The following is a 24,122-nucleotide window of genomic DNA, read 5'->3' on the forward strand; positions in this document are numbered from 1 at the left end:
CTTTGTAGTGTCCTTTCTTAGGCCACAGTCTTATAGTCCCTGCTCCAAAAAGGAGCATTGTTTCGGCCAGAAGCCATTCTAAAAAGACCAGTCACTGAAGTTAAAAGACAAAAAAAAATTACCAAGAAGAATGTTTAAAATGTCCCTTTCCTCCACCTGAACTTCTGGGCTTTGGAAGGTTTATCCTAGTTAGGAGGAGCGCTGAGTGTAGGGCAGCTGTACAAAAGTCCTGTGATGTCTCAAGTAGATCTTGTATTTAGTTACTTTAGTGCCTGTCAGAAGCTGTGCCCTACTCTGTGTGAGCAACTGAGGCCAGAGAGCCTCCTAAATATTCTTTCTTCACCCTGTAGGGGAATTCCTCTTCAGGATATTCAGGTAGCTTCTTGCTGCCCAGCGTTTGGGGTGGTGACCTTGTTGAGTTCTTTAGGAGTTTAAAGCCATCTAACTTTTTGTTTAGATATAATTTTTATAAATATTCTTAGAAACATTAATAAAAATAGAAGAAGAAAAATACCTGCTATTTTTCAGATGGGATTTACTGGCATGAGTTGCATGGCAGTGGTTTCTCCAGCATCCTCTAAAGCTCTCAGCCACACACCTTGCCACACTCCCACATCCCACTCTCTTAATGCAAACAGCTCCTCTGGCCTTTAAAGGCTGTGGCAGTGTAACATGGGACATGTAGGCTTACTAATGACTCAAGTCCACCAAGGAAAGTGGGAGCAGAGGGTATTGAAAAAATTTCATAAGAAAACACAATTAACTTTTTTTATCAAAGCAGCCTAATAGTTCTGTACTCTGTCCAAAAGCAGTTCATGAGAAAATATTGTGGTCTCTATGAAACTGATTTTAAACTATTTTCCAGCTGCTTTGTAACGTGTTTATAGTTGTCCTTTCTGTTTTGAGAGCTACCTTACTAAAGTACTTGATAAGCTATCTCTGTTTCTTCAAATTCAAATTTTTGAAATTTTTCTTTCTTTTTTTGGAAGGAAATAATGCATTTTGAGAAAAAAAGAAAAACAAATTGATACTGGTTTGGAAGTAAGATCTTTTTGTACAAAGGGCCAACCAGCATTTTAATTGTCAACTTTGAGGTCTTTTTTCCGCTCAAGGTCTGTCACTTGTATTTTATTTCTACAGTTGTTTGTTCCTTCCTCTTTTTTTTTGCTTGGAAATTAATCATGCAGGAAATGATTAACCTCAGTGAGCTGTCTGCCTGCCTCTGGCTCAATATGTTAAAGAGGGGATGCCACAAAACAGCTCAAAATGGCTGACAAGATGCATACTGTGCACTTGCCGTCCAGCTGTTCTCACTGTCCATCCAACATTAAATGCTGCATTTCTTTTCAGCATTTATACTGCTTCTGAAATTATTTCTGAAGTACTAAATTAAATCTGAAATGCCCAGAATTTGTTTTGCTGAGTGTAGTGCCACTTCTGCTTATTGCTTTTTATGGATTGCTTCGTGGAGCAGGGGGCTCTCAGCAGAATGCATCGTACACTGTCTCCTACACTTTGATTTTTTAATGAAATTAAAACATGCAACACACTGTGATAAAACCTAATATTTTAATATAATTTCTGATAGTGACTGCTAGGTGTGTCTGGTAGCTTGCAAAAATCAGAGCTTCCTTATGTGACTGTATGGTTCACCTGGGCTTAGGTGGGCATCTCGTTAGCAATGGGCTGGGGTGACTTTAATAAAAGGCAGGAGCTGCAGAGGATGTGCACACCACTCCCGGGATGGTTGCCCGTGGTCTGGCACCGGGGTTGTGGCTGAGGCGGTGTAGGGCGGGTGTGCGGGCCGGGCCGGGCCGGGCTGCCTGCTCAGTGCCGCGGCAGCCCGGCCCGGGCTGGGCTCCGGAGGAAGCCCTGGTGCTGCTGGCAGCTGCCCCGCTTTGGGACAGCAGCTGCGGGTGCCAGCTGTGGGAATCTTTCTCTCCTGCTGACAATACAGACCCGTGTGTTGGGGGCTCAGGGGCTGACACTGTGTTTTTACATTTGGCTACTGTAATCCTTCCTGCTGCAACACCCGTGCTCATCTAGATATAACATTTCCATACAGCTGCTATGGTTATCTACACTACTGCCTAGAAAATATGCAAGGACCTGTCCTGGGATTCAAAGTACCAGTGCACCTTCAGCCTTGTTCTTTTGGAATTGGTTCCTTTTAGACACTCTGCAGCACTGAGTGTTACAAGCAACTTGGTTGTTAAGAGGTTTGGTAGGTAAAATTCATTACTGTGTGTATCAGTTACTGTTTTGTGTATTTTAGTAGTGTCAGATGTTAGCAATTGAACATAATGTCCATTTTTTAAATCCATCTCTTTCCCACTGACTAAGAGGAAATAATGAACTGGGTCCATTTGTGACATGCAGGCCAGAAACCAAAGCTTTCCTCTAATTGCAGAGTTAACATCTTAGGACATCTCTATGCTCTGCACAAAACAGCGATCCTGCAAACTAGTGATGAGCAAAGCAGCTGCAGAATTCAAGTCCAGTACTGTGCTGACTCAGCTGCTTTGCTTCTGCAGCATCAGAGGAGCTGCTCATCCCAAGGGTCAGTCTCACTGCTGTGCTGTGTGGGCAAGCCCCTGGGTCTGCATCTCTTCAGTGCACTATTACTCTTCGTAAAGGCACTTCGGGTACTTTTATAGCCATCAAGTTTTTAAATCAGAAAGTTTTGGGGCTTTTTTCACTTACAAAAGTCCACACAAAAAAATAGATTGTACAAAAATGAACAACTAAACAGCAAGGGTGAGCTACAGCTTTAAGCACAGAGATGCTGCTGCTTGCTGCAAAGTTTCAGCCTGGGTTTCTGAAATTCTCTTTCTCAGCAGCGGAGTCAGGCAGTGAGAAAAGTAAGAGTGAAGCAGTGTCATAACTTATGTTTTAAGCTAAAATTTGACAAAGCAGGGAGTTTTACTGGTTCCGTAAGTGTATGCATTATACTTTTGTGTGTGGGCATGCTGTTTTCTGAGTCATGCCATATGATCTCTTTTCTGATTGCTCCTAAGGGAAGTGTATGCTCTAGAACATGATGAGTAAACAGCTCTGCAGGATGCTTGCATTAAACTTGAAGCCAGCTCTCCCTGAGCTTGGCCTGTTACAGAAACTTGTCCTGTGTTTCCAGAATACCATTTTCCAGACCCCCCTGGTAACTGCCCTGGTGTCTAACAGGGCTTGTTCAAAGAGGTACAAGGTAGTGTGCTGCTGGTGACTACAGGGACATATTCAGCCTCTCCAGAACCCTCCCTGAACACATTGTTTACAAGGAGGGGAGGAGAAGAAATGCACTGGGTGCCTCCTCTTTTGCCTATCCCATCTTCCAGAGGGATGCCATCCTCTGATGTCCCTAGAACCAGCTGCATTCAGACCTGAGCTGCTTCAAGAAATTTGTTTAAATGTCTGGTATCAAACTGAACTTTATTCTGCCTGCTCCAGAAACTTTCCCATGACACAAGGATTGCCAAGGCGACTCACAGCACAGGCTGTTTTAGATGATTATCAAAGCAGTGCAGAGAGCAGAATTTCTCTCTTTTTAATCGATGAAGGAGTTAAAAGCTTGGTGTAATGGCCTAATGGCAGAGTTGTGCTAGAGACAACTACAGCTGTGAAAGGATTGTGTTAAGAAACAGGATGGTTGTGGTCTGCTGCAAGAAATAATTTTCCTGTTGACTGTATTTTTAAACAGGAAGCTGAAGAACAAAGCAGCATTAGTCTTGGGGCCCTTAATAGGCTGCAGATTTCAAATATTGCATTTAGGATAAGCAGATCAGGAAAGGATAGAGCTTTTTGCAGAGTTTGATGTAACAACTGAGAGCTAGAAATACAGAAGAAGGAATACAACTAAAGTCAAGCAGATGCTCTGGATGTGAAGCTGGTGCTTCTGTGGAAGCACTGTAGGATGTGCTGTAACACACTGGAGGACTGAGGAGAGCACAGCAATCTGTTTGCAGACTTTGCAAACACCTGTGTTTGCACAGCACTGTGTAGGCTTGGTTTCAGTTTCCTCTTTGTCAGTCAGTCTGTCCATCCACCAGCTTCCCCTCTTGCTCTTTCACAGTAACCAGAAAGAGAGCTACTGCACTACAGCACTACAGCAGAAGATATGAAAGCGGGGTGAGGCACTGCTACTTTGAATTCCAGGGTTTTTTTCTAGATAGTCAGCCTGAATGACACAGGGGTGCTGCATCCAGCTCCTTTCTGTGTGCTTTCCTCCCTGAAGATTTTACACAAAACATGTTGTAGTCTTATTCCAGAAAAGTTTTCTTCTGAGGAAAGTAGCTCAGCAATTCAGGGGGGTGTTCCTGCAGTAATTTTATTTTTTTGAAGCATGAGCACCTGACAAAATAAATCTCTATTTCTAACCATTTTTTTTTCTCACATGCATATCATGGATCATCTCAGAGCCATTACAGACTTTGTAGGTGATGACTCCTCTCAAACATTCACTGTGATTGTTCTATTCAGAACATTTTCCTAATGCTCAGACTGACTGTAGAGGGTGCTGTACCTAGTACGAAGCAGGGGAGCCCCCCATTCAAGGGTGCAGCTGGCTTCCATACAAATGAAAAACAAAATGCTTTTTACAGGTTATTTAGATTTAGAAAATGTGTCTGATGTATCTGTTAGTTGCAAGGATGTTTTCAGCTGAGTAGAATGTACTCCCAAAGACGACAGAATTATTAATCTCTGGGCCTTTTGTGTTTCTGTGTTTTGTTGTGCAGTTTTCTTAGCAAAACCAGGCAGAGCTCAGACTTCCACCATGCCTGTGCCTCCTCCTCCAGCTCCCCCTCCACCCCCAACGCTTGCCTTGGTAAGTTTTACAGGAAGTAAATGTACACCATACAATGTCCTCTCTTGCTTCTTGTCATATTGAAAAGGACATCCAGAGCCACTGAGATGCAGATGAGGCTATGCATGATACTTGTGGAAAGCTCTCCAGCATTTTATTTATGGCTGATGATTGATCATACAAGAGAGACCATCACTTCCACTCCCTTCCAGTGTGGTGGGTAAGAATGCATCAGACCTGACTTAAGTCAGCCTAAGCTGGAATAGAGCTTGTTTGACCTCCAGCAGTCAGTCACCTCACTGACAAGAAAGAAAAGTCTTACTGAAATGCTGTTGTAAAGTACTCAGATATTTCCACTGCAAAACCAGGGCTGGTTATGCATGTTGGGCTGTGTTGCTAAAGAGTCTTTCCCTCTTTTTGCACCATCAGCAAGATAGGGATTCTGTGCTTGGTCCCTCTGTGGTCACTATCACCACCTTTCAGGGAACTGCAGTAACACTGATCCAAAAAGTCAGAAAGCTTTTCAGGAACCACCATTTCCTAGAAGAAATAACCATGTATACATGCGTCTGTGTCAATATAACTGTACTAATTTTTTTTTTGTTCTTAAGAAAATGTGTCACCAAAATGTAACTGAAAAGAGAGGGCCATTGAGACAAACGTAGTGCATCTATAGGATTTTTGGGTCTATTTGAAAAGATCTATATTGTTGAAGTGGTGGTTGCCATTTTAAAATATTTCTATCAGAACTAAAATAGTAAATAAAACTCCATCTTTCTTCTGATTTATCCAGAATTTGTGTACTAGGAGTTTTCACTGTAAATTTCAAGAAAGTCCACCTTTTTGTGTAATCAAATTATGTGTGTAGTCAGTTCCTGTTTGGTCTCCAAAACAGCAATTTACCATCAATGTGCCTTGGCTTTAAAAAAACCAGACTCTAAATCTTTAATTCAAAGAATATGAATTTGCATAAGAGTGTTCTGTTTCCAGTGAATAGTGTGGGTTAGAACAGCAGCAGTGTTTGAGGCCTCAAGTCAGTAACAAGGGAAGCTACCTGTAACATCATTCACAAAACCAGACGCAGCATGCTACCCACTCTACTGCCACTAAAACAAACTGCTCTGTATTTGAGCAGAACTTTATAGCTAGATGTTGGGATTTATTTTGTCTCCTCATTTTTTATTTTATTTTTCAGGCAAATACTGAAAAGCCATCCCTAAGCAGATCGGAACAAGCAGGGCGAAACGCTCTATTATCTGATATTACCAAAGGAAAAAAGCTAAAGAAGACAGTTACTAATGACAGAAGTGCTCCCATTCTAGATAGTAAGTATAACTCTGCATGCTGGAGTTTCTGTATTCATTAATGGATGTCTGAATACAGAAAATTATTTTAAATATCAGATGAACTGGAGTGAGAGGAGTAGGGAAAATAAAATGCCAAAAGCTGGCATATATATAGTCTATTCATCATTAATCAAGTCAGCTGAGAAATCTAGTACTGCTTATGATCATTTGTTTTCTTGCTCACATTTTCTTTTCTCATTTGCTCAAATGAGAAAACTATGTAAACCCTACTAGGAGCTCTGCTGAGTCAAAGGGAACTATATAAAAATAATAAAATAAAGTGGATTTTCAGACTCCACTTTTGCATAAACACCAGCAAAACGAAGGCACCCCTGGCATGACACTGTTGCCTTGTTAATGGCCTCAGTACCACTTAAAGCAAAACCAGAGCCTGGAGCCACAGCCCCACCTGCGTGTCACTGCTGCAGCCTTTTTGCTCCTCCTGGAATGACTCCTGGCTGTGACTGTTCTGGCAGAACCTTGTTGCCCAGCCTGCCCAGGTGGTGCTCTGGCACAAGGCAGCAGCTCCACTTACCTGAGTGGAGACAAGGTCTCCATCCTGCTGTGCTGTTGTGGTGTCTCACTGTGCATGTCAGCAGGAATAAAAGTATTGGAAAGGCAGAACAGAAATGGGAGAAGAGCAAGGAACAACGCCTGGTGCATTGGAGGAATGGCATTTTTTGCCTAGGGAGACAGGCATTCTACAGACTAATTAGTAAATGTGATACAGCTCAGTCCAGGTCCAGCCATGCAACTAAAGGCTTAACTGTGGCAGGAAGATGATGAGGAAAGAAGGAAATACCCAAAGGAATGTGACCAAATAAGAATAATTATTAAAAACAAAACAAAACAACGACAACAACAGACACAGACCTGCAGTGAGCCAGGTATTTAGCTTTTAAACACTTGAGTATTATCTCTGAAAGCAAAGTTACAGATTCTAGCTATTGTAATGAACTGGAGGAAATTATTAAGGGGTTCAAAGAATGGGTAAACAGTAAGATTAAAATTATGCCACCTATTATCATGTTTACATGAATTAACAATTATGATGAAAGACTAAAGCATAGTAGCAGCATTTCCCCAGAGATTCACGCCCCATATGAGTCAGAGCTGAACTGAGCTGACATGCTTAAGAAGGGTATGTTGATGTGAAGCATTCACCTGTGTACACACTCTTCCTCCTTTTTTCTGGTTGAGGTTATTAGAAGTGCTTTTCATCCACAGGTTTTAAGTACTTTAAACTCAGTGAAATTTTCACCCACCCAAAGCTGTGGAAATATAGATGCCAAGGAATTAAACAATTGATCTTCAGCCATGTAGCTTGTCATCCGGGAGCCTGTCTCCACAAATATCCCAGTCTGTGGGCCTGCTCATTTTGTAATAATGCTCTGAAGAGGGCTTTCCCCTGTATTTGTGGTGGGAAACACTTTCATTTTACTTTTAGCATCTCTGTTGTCATAGCATTATTGACACAAATAAATGTTGACATTACAGAGGCATAGGAGAGGAAAGAAGAGAGCTGATGAAATAATTCCTGCCTGTGTAAAAATTAGCAGTCACTGTCACTGCATCTATGGACCTATAGAAAAGTAATCAGAAATGAAGTCTCTTTCCCCACTAGACTTAATTTAAATAAGTAGATGTATTGCAGCAGCATCAATAGTGACAGAGGTCTGTGAGTTCCCAGAAGTGACACCAGAGAGCTCCAACAGAAGGACACTTCTGTTTTCTTCCTTCTTTTCCTGTTTGCCATGAGATTGTTCTGTCTCTTGGTTTTCTTATGGAGAAATGAAGGGAAAGGATAAGAAAGCAAAGGTATGAAGAAATGGGAAGCAGCTGCAAGATGGTAACAAGGACAACTCTTAGAGGTCACCCCTATGCTTGATTCCATATTCTCTATAATAACTGTATCTCTGCTTTCCAATCCAAAGCAGACTATAGGAAAGTGATGGGTTAATAAAACATGATGGATATGTTTATTGCACCACCCCTTTCATGATGCAGTATTGGTAGTGATGATACCTGTGATGATCTAACTTGAAAAAGGACTACTGTGTTTTGAAAGCTCATCCATTTTTCCCCAGTTACAAGTGTTGCTCTTATGAAAGAGATGACATGGCAGGATCAGTCTCACTACTCTGCCTAATGTAAGTGATGTTTTTCCCAACAGAACCCAAAGGACCTGGTGGAGGTGGTGGAGGTGGCTTTGGAGGAGGTGGTGGTGGCAGCAGTGGTGGGAGTTTTGGTGGTGGTGGTGGTGGTGGTGGCAGCTTTGGTGGTGGGGGACCACCTGGCCTTGGGGGCCTGTTTCAAGCAGGAATGCCAAAGCTCAGATCTACTGCGAGTCGAGATGCTGGTAAGAAAGCCTTGCAGTTTCAGTGTGAAAAGTAAATGACATTGCTTAAAACCTTCACAGCATGGCAATAAATTACCCACTGGGGCTGGGCAAGTCTTTAAATATCTCAGGCTCTTAGGAAATGTAATTTTCAGATCGTGTCTTGTTTTATTCTTAACACTAGTTTTTATGAGGGAGAAGTGAGACTTGTCTTTACACCCATCCTCCTAGTTATTGGTGAAAAGTGAAGATATCAACAATGTGAAGTTGGTACCTCTGCACAGTATGGTCAGGTCAGCCTTATCTGTGGGTGTGCAGAAGCAGAGGGGAGCATAAGGATTCCAGATTAATTCTCCCTTGTGCACTAAGGAAAAAGGGTAAACTTTCCAAATGGAAAGTACATCTGTGTCAGCTCCACAGCAGCATGATTTACCAGTGAGGGAGTGTGCAAGGCATCCCAGCTGGCTGGTGTGCACACTGCTGTTGGAGGCTTCTCTGGGGCATGTGCTGTATTATTTTGGCTGGCAAAAAAAAAAAAAAAAGCTGCTCCCCAAAGCCTTTTGAGAAAAAAGGACATCTTGGACCACTGAGTTCAGTAAGGCTAAGGATGTAAGATTTTACATTTGTGGAAGGAGGACTGAGCAAGAGGGGTTGTAGGGTGTTACAAACCTTACTTATTTTATAGACAAACATACATTTTTCAGCGTATGTGTATAAAAGAGTCTCTCAGAGATGATATTTTATATTGTGTCACAGTCTATTTTGGGAACTTGTACTAATACAAAAGTTCCTGGCATCACAGCACAGTGCTTCTTTAACTGCACGGCTGTCTGCCTTCTTTCCAATGGGCACAAGCACATCCTTAGAAAACAGCTACTAGAAAAGGCTGAAGTTACCCTTCTACAGGACTGTTGTTGATAGGTATCATTTAAAGCTAAAATTTCTTTGCTGTCAAGTTCACGGTCTCAAACACTTGTTCTCCATTTCTTCTTCCCCCTCACTGAGCTGTTATTTGTTATGCGAGGGCTGCATCAGTTGTGTTGCCTTGTAGCCACCGGCGTGTCCCAAGCCGCCGTCATTAGCCTTACCGGGAGGTCACCCGCTACTCCGGAGCGGTTCCCCAGAGCTGTCAGAACCGCTGCCAACTGCTGGGGGGGACCGAGTCCCAAGGCTGCCGTGCTCCGTGCTGGGCTGACCCCCGGGCCTTTCCCGTGAGGAAACGGTCGGGCGAAGCCCTCGAGTGATGGATGCTGATGACCTCTCCCTCCTGTGTCCGCAGATGCCGGTGCCCCTCGCCCGCCCGCCCTGCCGCCCGGAGGCCGCTCCGCAGCCCCCAAACCCTTCTCTCCACCGACCGGCCCGCCGCGTTTCCCGGGGCCGCCTTCGGGCCCGCGAACCGCCGCTCCGGAGCCGCAGAGAAGCCGCATGCCGCCTCCGAGACCCGACGTCGGCTCCAGACCCGAGGCCGTGCCGCCCCCCGTGCCCAGCACCCCTCGGCCCATCGCCTCCAGCCTCCACAACAGGGGCTCGCCGCCGGTGCCGGGCCTGACCCGGCAGCTCAGCCTGGGGCCGTCGCCCCCGCCATTCCCGGGCAACCGGAGCTCCGGGCCCCTCCGGCAGCCCGGCCCCAGCGTGTCTCCCGCCTTCTCCGGCCGCCCGCCCCTGCCTCCCACCCCGGGCCGACCGGCAGAAGACAAGCCGCCGCCCCCGCCGCCACCAGCCGCGCACCGGCCGCCCGCCGCACGGGAGGCGTCTCTGCCCCCGGTGCAGAACAGCAAGCCGCCCGTGCCCTCCGCCCCTCGGCCCTCCCTGGGCGCCCCGGCGCCCCCGCTGCCCCCAGGCAGGCCGGGGCCGCCCCCCGTCCCACCCGTCCCCGGCGGGAGCGACGAGATGCCGCGATTGCCCCAGAGGAACATCTCGCTGGGGTCCCCGACGGCGTCCGGCAGCGGGGGGGGCCGTTCCGGACCCCTGCCCCCTCCGCCCAACGAGAGGCCCCCGCCTCCCGTCAGAGACCCCCCCAGCCGCTCAGGTAGGGAGCCCGGGCGGCGCTGGGGGGTGGGGGGGACCCGGCGGCTGGGGCTAAGATGGAACAGGTGGGCGCGCTGGAATGGGAGGACGGTTCTTCACGGAAAGGGGGAATTCTCTGTTTGCCCGACGGTGGCTTTAGCCATGCCCCTTGGAGCGTAACCCAGCATCTCCAGCCTTGCCCCGATACCGCCCTGCAGGTGCTTCTCCCGCTGCGGCCCAGCAGGAGCAGCAGAGCCGCGGTGGGCACGGCCTCCTGGCCGTCTGGGAGGATGCGGAGCAGCGGGGTGCGGCGTGGGGCAGCGCCTCGCCTGCGGACATGCGAGCTCCTGCTCTTCGAGGGCCACATTCCGTGCTGCTGGGCACCCGGGGTTCTGCAGCTGGAAATGAGGGGTTGTGGGCATCACGATGGCTTACGGGAAGTTACGGTGCATCACCAGCCTGCTCGTGTGCAGATCTTATTGTTATAATTGCAGTCGTTAAAAAGAGTTGCAAACAGGGTATCCCTGTTACGTTCTTTGATGGTAAGAAGCTGTTTTATCTGGCTTCTGATAGGTGACAGCTTTTGCCTTCCTGAGTCAACCAGCGTGAGCTCATGGTGGCGATCGTGTGAATGGAGGTTTGCAGACCTTCTGCAAGTTGGGAGACAGGAACACTTCCAGTCAAATACAAGTTATTGTAGTAGAAAACCTAGGCAATAATTTTCAAATATTTGTTGTTACAGTGTAACTGTTGTAACTTGCCCTATGCAGATTTCAGAGGAGACTAGAAATAGAATTGTCTCCTTTGAGCTATGTCACAACATACTTTGTCCTCCGTGACAGCTATTGTTCATAGCTTTTAAAAGTTGCGCATTGTAACTTACTTCTCTTAATACATTGTTGTTCTTCCTTAGGAGGTGAGAGAATTTAGGCACAAATATCCAGGCCTTGTAACATCGGGAAGGAAGCGGCAATGCATAGAAGGCAACTCAGGGAAAGCTCCATGGAGCTGCTTTTCATTTAATCTTTTGGAATAAAAATCTGTAGGCTTAACAAGCAGAGGTGTAACAATGAATTATAGATATAAATACTCTTATTCTGCAGCAGTTTAACATAAGTGATGTGGTTTAACAGGATTATCGCAAGCAAAGCTATTCTGAAAGTTGCTAGATGATTCTCATTCTTAGAATCCATTCCCCAAAGGCAAACTTGAGTAATTTGTGAAGAAGATGGAGAAAAAAGAGGAGAGGAAAAGAAAATAAAAAAAATTCCCAAAGTCCAGCATATTTCTTGAAGCATGTTTCAATGCTTGTTGCTGGAGACTCAATATCTGCTTCAGTCTTTTTCAAAATGTATGTCTGTAGCTAGATTTCATCAGACCAAGGAAGCATTTCATAAAAATGAACATAATTTTCAGTTGCCCAACTGTTCCAAGCAGAGGTAGCGAGACCTTTGAACACACATAGCTCTCCACACCCTCTGTTCTGTCTCCTTGTGTCCCAACCATGGGTACCTCTCTCCCTGGCAGCAGCAGCTTTCTTGCCTTTATTTACTGTCTCCTCTGGGAGAAGGGCCCTTCCCTTGCCCTCAGGATGGCCTCAATCCCATGTTACATATTTGACCTTTTGCGTCACTACGCCAGTTACTCAGGTACAGACACTGGAGCTGCCAGTCTACGTGTGAGGTCTGTTTCCAGTTTAGCAGGAGATGGATATGCTCCAACTATTGAAAAAACTGGTATGCAGCACATGTATTTACAAATATATTTATATATACTGGGCCTTCAGTCTACCCTGAGTTCCAGTTGTAATTTCTGCTTGTTGTGTTCAGTGTAATTTAGAGTAGTTTAAAAGTGGCTTCAAGGATCAACACCTCTACAGAGGTTTTTCTAGCTGAGGGATGTGGGAATATGAGCACTGAGGTGTGTTTATGCCTAGAGATATCCTGCTTTACTTATTTCTACTCTTCCAATTGGTACCAACTCCCTAGAGAGCTCTGGAGAGCAGGGAAGTGGGTGCTGAGGGTGATTCCTCTTTGAGCCCAGAGTCCCAGACCAGCTTATTGTGGTTGATTAGCAGGAGACCATGGGACACAGGCAGTGGTTTATCACCATCAGAATAACCCCAGATGCAAATGGCGTTTTTGTGCTTGCCTCTTGTCTTGCTCCAGGCCCCCTTCCACCACCTCCTCCCATAAGCAGAAATGGAAGCACTTCAAGGGCTTTGCCTGCTACTCCCCAGCTGCCGTCCCGGCCAGGGATGGACAATCAGAGAAGTGGACCACGACCACCACTTCCCCCCGACCGTCCGGGCTCAGCGGCACCACCGCCACCACCACCACCTTTGTCAGCTCTCAGAAACGGCTTCCAGGATCCAGCTGATGGTAAGCCATCCACCCAGTTGTTTGCCTTTGACAGAGACCATGTAATGGCTTTTGGCCTTAATTCTGCAAAAAGGTTTTGGGATAGAGGCTTTGTTTCTAGTGCAGACCTTTGGTTTCTGCTCAGCAAAGGTGCCATGTGGGTCTCATTTAACCCTTCCAAGTGAGAAGAGAATAAAAATGCCATACATAGAACAGAACTGCAAAGTTGTCAGTGCAGTCTCCAAAATAACCCTTTGAAAAGTAGCCTGAATAAAATAACATCTTAATTGTAGTTTGCTTTGCTACAATTCAGAAATAAGTCATAAGGGGATTGTTTTGACTCTGGTATGAGTTCAAACCATGGCTACACTAAGAAGCAGTGAAGTCAGAACAAGTTGGATGGTGACTCAGAAGCTGAAAAACAGATGAGGGAAGAGGTTGTCAGAATGCTGCTGAAAATGTCAAGTGTCTTTCTTTATCTGGTATTTATTGAAAAGAGGAGGGCCAAGATTTCTGTGCTCTAAGGATTCATCACACTTTTCTTTGTAACAGCTTTCTATTTGCAAAGGACAGAAAAATCTTTCCACTAATTATGGTAGGCCAAAACTGGTGTTTCTAACATTTATAAGATTAGAAAAAGCAAATAGAAAATAAAAACCAACTCACCCTTTTGAAGCATCTTCACAAATTGGATAAGGCAGGTGAGCCACAAACACATTTTCTTCTTGCACAAGTCATTTGCAGAGTTCAGAACCCACAGCTTCTTTGCACGGTGGTTTCTCATTGCAACTATTTGGAGCAAACATAGAAAAACTGGATCCCAGCAAATAACCACATGTACAAGTGCCAGGCAGATTTTACTCACCTGTTCATTACATTATACAATAAAATATAACAATATCACAAGAAAGTTACGGTTGCAAAGTCCTGAAGTGATGAAGTGGAGAAATTAGTTAAAGATAGTTCACATTTGCTTCCCTGGGCCTCCAAATTCATGTGCAGAACAGGGCTACATAAACAGGATTTTATGGTCATTTCAGCAAAGAAATTGATCAGCTTGCTTTATTCTTTAGAATTCTGAACACTCGTTAGCACAGCAGTAGCAGCCGTAAAGATTCACCTGATATATTTTCCCTTTTTTGACACAAATTACATGCAAGTTTCTCTGTCATAATGAATTTTATCATAAAAGCAACAAATTTATTTTTCCTGTTTAAAAATTAAGAAAGAAAAAGCCCTGCTTACAAGTCATTGTGCTTTTACTGATGCTTTTGAGCTCTGTATATCAAAAGTACGAATATCAGAAAATTCCTTGGGACAATATACTTTACTGATGTAGGAAACACTATGCATTTCAAGTAACATATATATGTATGCATGTGTTTGTATCAAAAGGCAGATCTATGATACATGGAAGAGAACAGGACATTAATTTGAGTGGAATTGTGGCTGTTTTCATTATCTGTGACTTTGTGTTAAATTGGCTAAGTTATCTGTTGAAGTTAGTAAGAATTTTTATTCTCAGACTAAAAGAATCTTCTTTCCTGATTTCCTAGTGGGATGCTGGTTTAATATTCAGCAATGTAATCATCTTGCAACATACAATATATTAAACATTATGTTAATGTCAGTTGACTTTCCTAAAGCTGTGTCACAAAAGTAACAAATAAATTGCACGGATTTTTTTTTTTAGATGAGTGGGAAAGCAGATTTTCTTTTCATCCTATATCTGATCTGCCACCTCCAGAGCCATATGTACCCATGAACAGAAGTTATCCCAGTAAACTAGCAAGAAATGAAAGTAGAGGTAAGTATGTGTTACTTCTGCTGTTAGAATTTCATCTTATCATCCTAAAAACAATGTGGATGTGGAAAATACTGAATGCTGAGGCTTCAAAACCTTTCAGACTAACAGCCTGGTCACCCTTCCCCACTACGCAGAAAACACTAAATTCAGGTTCACATGTATAAGTCCCCCTTAAGCTTGTATTTTAGGGGGGGAATTGTTTGGTTTTGAAGTTGGAACATGTATTGTAAGAGATGACCTCTACCATTATAGTCATCCAGGCAGCCACAACTGCAAAATCCCCAAGGTCTGCCTTCTCATTTCCCATCTACATTCATGCACAACTCATTTATTCTTGTGCCTTCCTCATGCCTGAGTTTAGTTATCCTACTTGGTGCACTAAACCCCTAATTTTTTTTTAAAACAACAGTCATATCCTCCTCTCAGCTTTGTTTTGCTGGACTGATTAAGCCAGGATGTGTTACACTCTGCTTCCAAGCTATGCTCTGTGATCATCAGGGTTGCTTCCATATACATTTCAGTTTGATTTTGTCTTTTCCAATCAGTATTACATGCTCTTACAGTTCAGGTCTCAACCACATCTTCGAGAGCAGCATAAATGTTTCCTGTCTTCATTAGTTGTATTAGTTGTATTAGTTGCAATTACCTGATACACCCAAGGATCAATTTACTTCTTTCACAACAGATGACATCAGTGGCTCATAATTATCATGTACTCATCTGTACACTCAGATGTTTCTCTCTCTTCTGTTTCCAAATTATGAAGTTTTGGTTCAGAGCAGAAAATCCTTTTGGCCTCTGCTCTTTCACTTTACCCTGTAAGTTTGCATCCCATTCACACTACTCCACAAAGAAAGGCAAAGTAATACATGCATTTATGTTTCCTTTCCCGAGTTTAAAATGAAAATCTTCATAAAGAGAGGGTCTTTTAAATGTTGCTGTATTTTGAGCTTGCCACTGTCATTGGTATTTGCAGGTGTTGAAAGTAACACTGAGAAGGTGTGTATGCACACAGAATAGCCAGGCTAACAAGAGCCATCAATCTCCTTGGCCCTCTGAAGGGGCCAAAGGAGTAACATGCATATGCTTTCCAGACATTTGGGCATAGTGTTAGTTAAAAACTTCCTTTTACCATGTTTGAAGTTCTGACGTTTAATAAGCTAACCAGAAACACTACAAAGATTTTTTTTTTTTTTTAAGTAAAATGGCTAGGCAAGAAAATGAGTAGATCTTCACACTTTTGGAATTGCTTGGATGTAAACTCCCATTTTAGAAAGAAGCCAGGAACAGTAACAAAAAAACCTTTCTTTCTCTTTTTAGGTGGTTCTGGCCGAAAAGAAAGAGGTGCTCCCCCCCTTCCACCTGTACCAAGGTGAAATGGGTTCTGGCCCATCTTTGGGCAACGTCTGTTTTCAAGTTTCCTTCAAGTCAGCTCTCTTGTCCACATCATTGGAAAGTTGTCTGCTTTGCTTTATTTCCATTTTTGGCTTGTCAGCTGGAACAAACTTTAGTCTCTGTTACAGAAGTAATAGATGCAGTTTATGAACTATAGTTGCTCAGAGCTATACATTTCATTTGCTTCTACTGCAGGCTGTCATGAAAGGCATTTTGTGGACCATACACAGCAAACATGCATCATGGGTACTGTGTCCAGCCCTGTTCCCTGGAGAGCTCCACAGGAGGCCTGGCTTTGAATTTCACAAGAACTGTAACAAAGCTGTTTCGTTCACTTTGGGTACAGTGGCTGTATTATTTGAAAGATTAAGTACAATCTATTTTCTGTTTAAAAAACAGTTGCTGGGAAAAACCGAGAGTCCCCTGGATCCTTCTTTGCATGCCTAATTTGGCCCATCTGCTTCTGCAAGCCATAGACCCACCACATGGTGACGAAGAGTTCATTCTAAGCCTTTTCACTTCAGCTTAGCGAAGCAAATCTTATTTTAACCCATAGATAGAATATCTTGTCCCAAGGATGGAGTGTGTCTGGCCTTATTTTTAACTGTGGAGAATCTTACAAAGAAAAGCACAAGTGAAGAATTCAGCAGCATAAAAATATCTTTTCTTTTTACCCCTCCTTTTTTTTTTTTTTTTTTTTTTTTTTTTTTTTTTTTTTAATAGCATTATGCATGTAGTACCTAATTCTTCCCTAATCTGATGCAGACCAAACCAGTCATCAGTGTTCTGGGTTATTGCAATGCCCTCCATCTGAGACTGTGTGCCAAGACTTCTCAGAAAGTAGTCTTGGTGCAAATGCAGCAACTACTGTTGTTGCAGGCTCTTCTTTTAAAGCATCACAAACACCAGTGCTCTCCAGGCTGCTTTCCAGTTGTTTCTTTGGTACAATAAAATGACAGGTTTTGACTTAAAAAGCTTTCTGAGGCTTAGGTCCCAAGTCTCAGAGTGAATTTGACTTGCATTGCAGGGGAGAAGATGAGGTAAAAAATGAGTGTAAGTGAAAGCCCTTTGTTGTAGTGAAGGAGGTCTGAGGTTTGTGTGGTACAGTGGGAGCAGCATCTCCAAAATTTGCGTTCCACTGGTTCAAGAGAAATGGGAAGATTTGGCCTTCTGATTTTATCACGAAGCCTGCCCTTTCAAACTTTGCTGAAAGGAGTCTCTGCAGAGAGCTACAAGGCTTATGTTAATAGAAGAGAGAGTATTCTAATGTTGTGACAATTTATTAATATGTTTAATGGCTTTTTAATTTTGTTTGTGAGGAAAGTTTATTGTACGAGTGCATTTTACAAATTTATCTAATTGCATGTAAAATGTTGTTGGAAATTAGAGGAAGATTATAATTCTGGATATGAAATATTGCTGAATGATAGCCCCTTGTTGATTGAACTTTTGAAGGTTAGCTCAAAGATTTCTCATCTATCTCCTCAGTGGTTTCTGTTTCCTTAAAGCAATCCTTGGGATCCCTGCCAAGCCTGTATCAACAGCATTGCTTGGTAAGAAAAAAAAAATAGTCATGTAGGTTAAGAAAATGTTTCTCTAGCATGAGAGACATGATCCTAAGTACACTCTGCGGCTACAGTGAGGTCAGTCCTTTAATACTGAGGGAATTTAGCCGGAGAGTCTGGACCCCCTGCAGTGTCTGTTCACAGGGCTTGTTGTGCTGTCAGTGGGTGTGGAAGGGCAGATCCCTTTCTGCCCGACAGCTGAGGCAGTCACCACAAAGGGGACAAGACAGAGTTAGATTTGGCCAGATCACATTTAATTTGGCCTTTTCAGTGTTTGTTTACAAAATCTCGTTAGCTGTGATAGCATTTGATTTTGTACCTGTTTTTTACATTTTTATATCTAATAACCTATTTTAAGTTACTAGTTATGGTCTTGAACCTGCAACTAAATGCGCAGGCGCAGGGATGCATCTACATCCAATTGCAGGGTCGTGGCTGTAAGAGTTTCTTAAACAGATATTAGTGGGACCTCCGTGTGACAGGTGCACCTTGGGATCAAACCTAGCACAATACCGAATTTTTATATGTATTTTATGGATGTCACTTAAACATATGCACTATACAAAGTGCCTCTCTCTTTGAGATATTATTATGTGAATAAAAGTCCAAATAAGATTTTTAGGATAATAACTTAAAAGATAAATTATTGTATTCAGGTTATTAAACTGAAGCACTTAAACCTTTCTAAAGAACAACATTTTTAATTTAAGAATACAATATTTCCAATACCTTAACCTGCCAAATTCTTATTAATATCCAAATAGCTATGCAGCCAAAAAACAAAACAAAAAAACCACCTTCAGAAACTATACCTTTTTTGTAACTTACTTCTGGCATGACTGTTTTACTTTGAGAAAGTCAATTAAAATGCTGCACGTTGTTCTGCTAACTCTCTGCATTGTTCAAAATATTAATACAGTTAAACTTCTGAGCAAAATTTTCTGACGAGAAATTCTGGACCACTACCAAAAACCTGGCAAACCAACTTCAATATCACTTTGAAATGTGCTGTGTAAAAGGCCCTAAGTTAAGAAGACAAGAAACCTAAACTGCTTGGATTTAGCACTTCTTTGTACTAAAAAGAGAAACCTCTTCAGAATGGGTGTTCGGCGTAGATGTAAAATAGCTTAAGAATGCAGAATGAGGTATTTTTTCACCTAACAACTATACTATTTATATCTTTTGCTATAAAACTCCCTAGATATATTCCAGAACAGTGCAGCGTTTTATCATTCAATTTATTGCTTCATATATCAGTAGCTAATTACCAGTATGATCAGTATTAAGTATTTATTTCACTATGAAATGTTAAAAAGAAGAATGTAAAACATTTTGAATCAGTGTTGCCTTATGACTTTTTTCAGTCCACTTTTCTGTGTCTCACTAGAAAAACTAATAGGTGTTGTTCTTCCAAGTCCTGGTGTAAATAGTGCCCACTGTAGCATTCTGTGGTGTTTGAGCCACAACCTGCTGTTACAATGTGCTTGGTCTGCTAACTACAGGTTGAGCTCAGTGCATGGAGACTGTTGGAGCAGTCTTCAGGTGAGATGTGGGTGGCTCTGGTTAACCTCACAATCAGTTGTTGATATTCTTCTGGAAATTTAACCCTTTCCCCAAACCAGTGTCTCACACTGCTGGCCATTCAGCCTGGCTGACTTCAGCATGGTTGCATAGGTTATTAGAGGACTAAATGAGATTCACTGCTTGCATTTAAGATCTAGTGTGTTTGTTTTAATAGCATTGTGTTATAAACCTTCACACCTCAAATTATCTTTTTATGTCATCACTAAGACTCACATTGCGTGACAACAGCCACGAATGTTCATTTTGTTTAATTGAAGTCAGTAAATAAAATGGGAATGACTTTTGTATTATGCGACAGTAATTTCTGCTCAGTATTTTTGCAAGAAAAGCACATGTTATGTCTGTTCTGACTTTCTGAATCAGACAGCAGGAGAAGAGATCATGGTGGTTAATGTTCAGAATTGTTAAAGGAAATGCAGCTTGTGACAGAGGAAACATCTATTTCTGTAAATCAACTACTTCTTAAATAAGGTTGCAAAGTTCTTGTTTAGAAGCCAGCATTTCCCAACACTAAAAGAACCTTAAGAACTATTTTTTTTTTCAAGACTGAACTATTAAACAGATTCCTTAAATTGTCTCTTAAAAAACTGGATGGTAGTTTCCTCTTGCAGCAACAGCTGTTTCCATGTCCCTTGTAGGTCTGTGTTGGAGCAGAGAGTGAGGGAACTCAGCTGCTATCATGCTTCACATATATCGTAACACAACAATTTTCTATGCAAAAGTATGCAAATAGAAAGGATACTTTTAGCCTTGGAAGCAAAGAATGGAGTTGAATTATCAGAGGGTTTATTTCAAGCCAAATGTCAAGAGACTTAGAGTCTCCTTGAGAGACCTTGAGACTCCCCTCAGCCACAGGATGCTGGAAAGGAGAAGAGTGCTCATGAAAATACAAACCAATTGGTTGAATGTTGCTATCAATACTAGAGTACAAATCACAATATAAAATGTGCATGTATGTCATACCATAGCACAACAGTGTGATCACCATTGCCTCACTGTCAGGTTTGAACAACCTGTTCTAGCGGTACATTGACTCTGTATAACATGTTGCATGAACTTTAATTTTTCAAGCAGTATTCACCAGGAAATAAGGAGAATCTCTTACCTAGAATATCTGATAACACATTATATGTAGGTATTTCGTGGTTCTTCATGTCCTTTAGGAGAAAATTGGGATCTTTTAGCCTCCAGGGTGGAAGTGTCACGACCATTCAGTTAAAATGTAAACCTGGACCGCTGGCACAAAATGGAGCATTAGAATTATTCAGCTGACTCAGGGCACACGTATATGTTCTCAGTCAATGAGTGTGCAGCAGGTAGGTAACCAGGCTAAGCATGTCTTAAAAAAGGGAGTAACCCTTCAGTGTGTTGCCAGTTGTGAAATAGTTTGCTGGTGATAAATGTTCCATAGTGTGAACTAATGCATGCAAAGGAATGCATGCATTCCTCTAAAAGTGGACCTCTAAAGCCACACAAGACTAGGAAAGAGAAAAAAACAAAAACCAAACAAACATTGTCTAAGCAGGAAGTAACATGTTTTTATCAGATGCTTAACGTTTGAGCTTTTTATAAAATATTCTAGTTCTGTGATTATTTTTCTGTTTAACACTTATTTTGTATGTGATTTTGTTCTCCTTATTTTCCTGTACTATGCCAAATAAATTTTACTTTTATTTAATTGGTGATGCAGACTGTTACATGGAGAACAACCACAGTTGCTTCAATGACAGAAACACGTCAGCTTTAGGAGGAGCTCCTGGAGGGAGCTGGAACAGGTTGTTCCCCTCCTTCCTGCCTTCTATGGCACAGCACAGTAGCAGTGCTCAGAGAACTTTGGGCCTTCATACAGTGAAGATTAAACATCTACAGATAAGGAAAAATAATGGATTTACTTCAGGACAGAGTATGATTGAAAATCTGTGGTCAGTGAGGCTGTACTTGTAGGTGGCTGTTGTGTGAGCTGTGGGCAGTGGCTCCTGGCAAGGTAAGTGAGGCACTTGCCATGGGGAGGGGACATGGAAAGTCACTAATTAAGCACAGATTTTTGTTCCTCCTATCTCTGCTCACTAGGCAGAAGACTGCCAGACAATGTCATATAAATTAAACCCTCCTTTTGACTTTGGAACCCTGTTTTTCATCTGGGATGTTAACCTTTTCAGATACATTGGACCAGCTTCATCACAGAAATTAAGGAAATCCAAGGGAGGTTCCAGTTCAGGCTGCACTTCCAGCTTCTCCTCAGAAATTAGAAAGGTCCTTTAAAACCCTGAGGTAAAAAACTCTACACTATAACTCATCTATTTTGCTAAGACTTAAGCAGTGGATTTACTTTCACACAAATGGTGGATACTTTAATGTCCATCTGGACTGCCTTTTGATACTTCCATTTCACAGACCGACTGGGACAGAGACCTCAACTTAAAAGGCCACAGACACCCATGGCTCAGATATAATCTAGAAGCCCACCAGTTCTGGTGCCTGGGTTATGTCAATAGAAGAGATGTGATAAGGAGCAGAGGCTGGGAGGCTGTGAGCCGGGAAGGAGTTGGCTCCACAGGCTGAGACCTTTGCAGATTGTAGTGGCAGTACCACTGAACAAAGGCTCAGAGGGATGAATCTAATGGTCAGCAAGCAGGACTGCCTCTCTCACGTGTTACCAAAGCAAACACAGTCATCTCTGGTTTTCAAGAAATGAAATTACGAACTTAGCTTTAGGAAGAGGGAATTCAGTTGAGCATGCTGTGAGTGAAGTCGTAACCCCAATGTAGTCCTTCCTCCCTTTAACTCAGAAAATGCTTTAAAATAAACCCACAGATTACACTGTAAAACAATTGTGACTGCTCCCTGCAGTTGCAGGGAGGCTCACGTGCTGCACGCAGCACACACACAAATATCCAACTCCTTTGATCATAATTCAACAATTTCCAATGACCTTCCTGCTTTGTATGCACAGGCTGCTCCCTTCTGCCCTCTCACCTAGTCTGACTCCATTTCACACTGAAAATAGCAAATTGGTCCTCACCAATTGATCTGGGGGCTAAATATTGACCCATACATCCCTATACAACAAAGAATGGATTGTTTATTTTAATTAACATAATAGAACAAGTGCCTTCAGGATTTTTTTTATCTAGCTAACAACAAGTATAATGACCAAAGCATAAGAGTTGTTTCTGCTATGTTATGGTTCTCTGAAAATTGGCCAAATATGTAACATGACATAATCTTGATTCCAAGTTTTACTTTCTGTTACAGTCTTGGAAGTTCTGCACATTTTATTTTGCACATAATGAAACTGGGTGGTTTACATTTTTAAAAGAGTTCATCCTTTTCACTCATTCATTAGGACTCTGCAATCCTGCTTTCAAATCCAGTTCTTTTCCATAAGAAAAAAATGTTTCTTCTCAAATGCATGAACATCTGTCTACAAAAAGAACTGTTTCTGAGCTCCACTCTCCCTTTCAATGTATCACAACCAAAATTCTGCAGGGCACCTGAGGTAACCTTTTCTGTGGCCTGCTGATTGTTATGCATTAGGGGCATCTGTGCTGTGTGGTCTGTGTGTGTTCACACAAACACAGACCACTAACCAAAAACTTTGATGAAGCATAAAAGTAAACAGGATGGCTCACTGTCTCCACATTGTAGATACTGCAACAGTACTGGGGATAAAGAGTGATTTCAGTAATTTCTGTTACTAATATGAGCGAGTAAAAGCCTCTGAACACATAGATTACATCCACTGACACAGCTCTTTTAAAGACACATCTGAGCAGAACCATTGTGTCACATTGTAGTTCACTGTTTACAGCAGTTCTTTTGTACTTGACTTCATCAGTAACAGCCTTGCTTTCTGTAACTCCTGAAAGCATTCCTCCAAGAAATTCTTAATGCTGACTTAAGTCTCAGAAGATTTTTATCTGATGTCTCCCTCCTGTTGCCTTTCTTGTGCCCAGGAAATCTCTTAATACAAGCTGCATTAGTTCAGCCTAACAATTTAAGTGCACTCTTCCTATGTATCAGACCCCTGGTAAGCAGATCTGCTATCACTTTCCAAAATGGAACAAACTGCTTGCTATCTATCTTACACCCCCAAAGGTGGCATCTCAATGGAAAAGAAACTGTCTCAGTTGTGTTAAACTTTTGGTTTCAGTAATAAAACTCTCTGAGAAAGACTGCATCGTAGATTTCTTCTGTAATGGATGGAAAAAAATGTGGATTTTTCAAGCAATAACAAAAAGAAGCTACAAGTTCATTCTGCTCTTTCATAGCTGATGAAACAGATAAAAAATGTGATACTTAATGATGTTATTTCAATAGAATTAGGTAGAACACAATAATTTTAAACATTAATGATCTTGCACGCTTCAGTTACTTTGTGCATTGGCAGTCAGGCTCTTAACTTATCTGAAAATTTCAATAGCAGTCCAGATATGGAAACAACCCCAATGAAAGGATGAATGACACAAAAATACTTTTGATTAAAACACAGAAAATAAATTGGGTGACTGCTACTAACATTTCCTGTGTCCAAAATCAATCTGTCTACTAAAAAACATCATTTCAGATGATCACTTTTTCAATCTTACAACATGTATATGGCTTAAGATGCATAACTTCTGCAGAAGGTACATTCAAAATGAAAAATAGAAATCTATCATGAATGCTGTCTACATGATACTGCCAAACTTTCTACTCCACTACAAGAGAGCACTTCTAATTTTCATAATTTTTCCTCTCTGTTTTTAATATTCTCAAATAAAAAAAAATTATTTCTTCAAGAATGCTGAGGTTTAGGATACATAAATAGCCTTCTCATTTTGAAGATGGGACTGTTCTTGTTCTTTCTTTTTTTTTTTTTTTTTTTTTTGCTAGTATACATCAGATATCTATGCCTAAGCACCTCTAAGGTAAAGGCAATC

General features: G+C 42.2%; 1 protein-coding gene across 2 annotated transcripts in view; it reads left to right on the top strand.

Annotated features, from left to right (window-relative positions):
- The window catches only part of WIPF1 (WAS/WASL interacting protein family member 1), a 54,383-nt gene extending 34,639 nt beyond the window's left edge, over positions 1-19,744 (top strand). Inside the window, exons 3-9 of one of the 2 annotated variants that reach the window (XM_071747306.1) lie at positions 4,731-4,819; positions 5,994-6,123; positions 8,318-8,503; positions 9,762-10,511; positions 12,658-12,870; positions 14,543-14,656; positions 15,977-19,744. In XM_071747306.1, coding sequence (XP_071603407.1) covers positions 4,769-4,819; positions 5,994-6,123; positions 8,318-8,503; positions 9,762-10,511; positions 12,658-12,870; positions 14,543-14,656; positions 15,977-16,032 — 1,500 coding nt within the window. In that variant the 5' untranslated portion in view covers positions 4,731-4,768 and the 3' untranslated portion in view covers positions 16,033-19,744. Of the gene's footprint in view, positions 1-4,730; positions 4,820-5,993; positions 6,124-8,317; positions 8,504-9,761; positions 10,576-12,657; positions 12,871-14,542; positions 14,657-15,976 lie in introns of those variants that run through there. The other variant, XM_071747307.1, reaches the window with a different exon arrangement.
- Positions 19,745-24,122: the final 4,378 nt, after the last annotated feature.

This window comes from Heliangelus exortis, chromosome 6 (genome assembly GCF_036169615.1).
Source record: "Heliangelus exortis chromosome 6, bHelExo1.hap1, whole genome shotgun sequence".
In the NCBI taxonomy this organism is placed as follows: Eukaryota; Metazoa; Chordata; class Aves; order Apodiformes; family Trochilidae; genus Heliangelus; species Heliangelus exortis.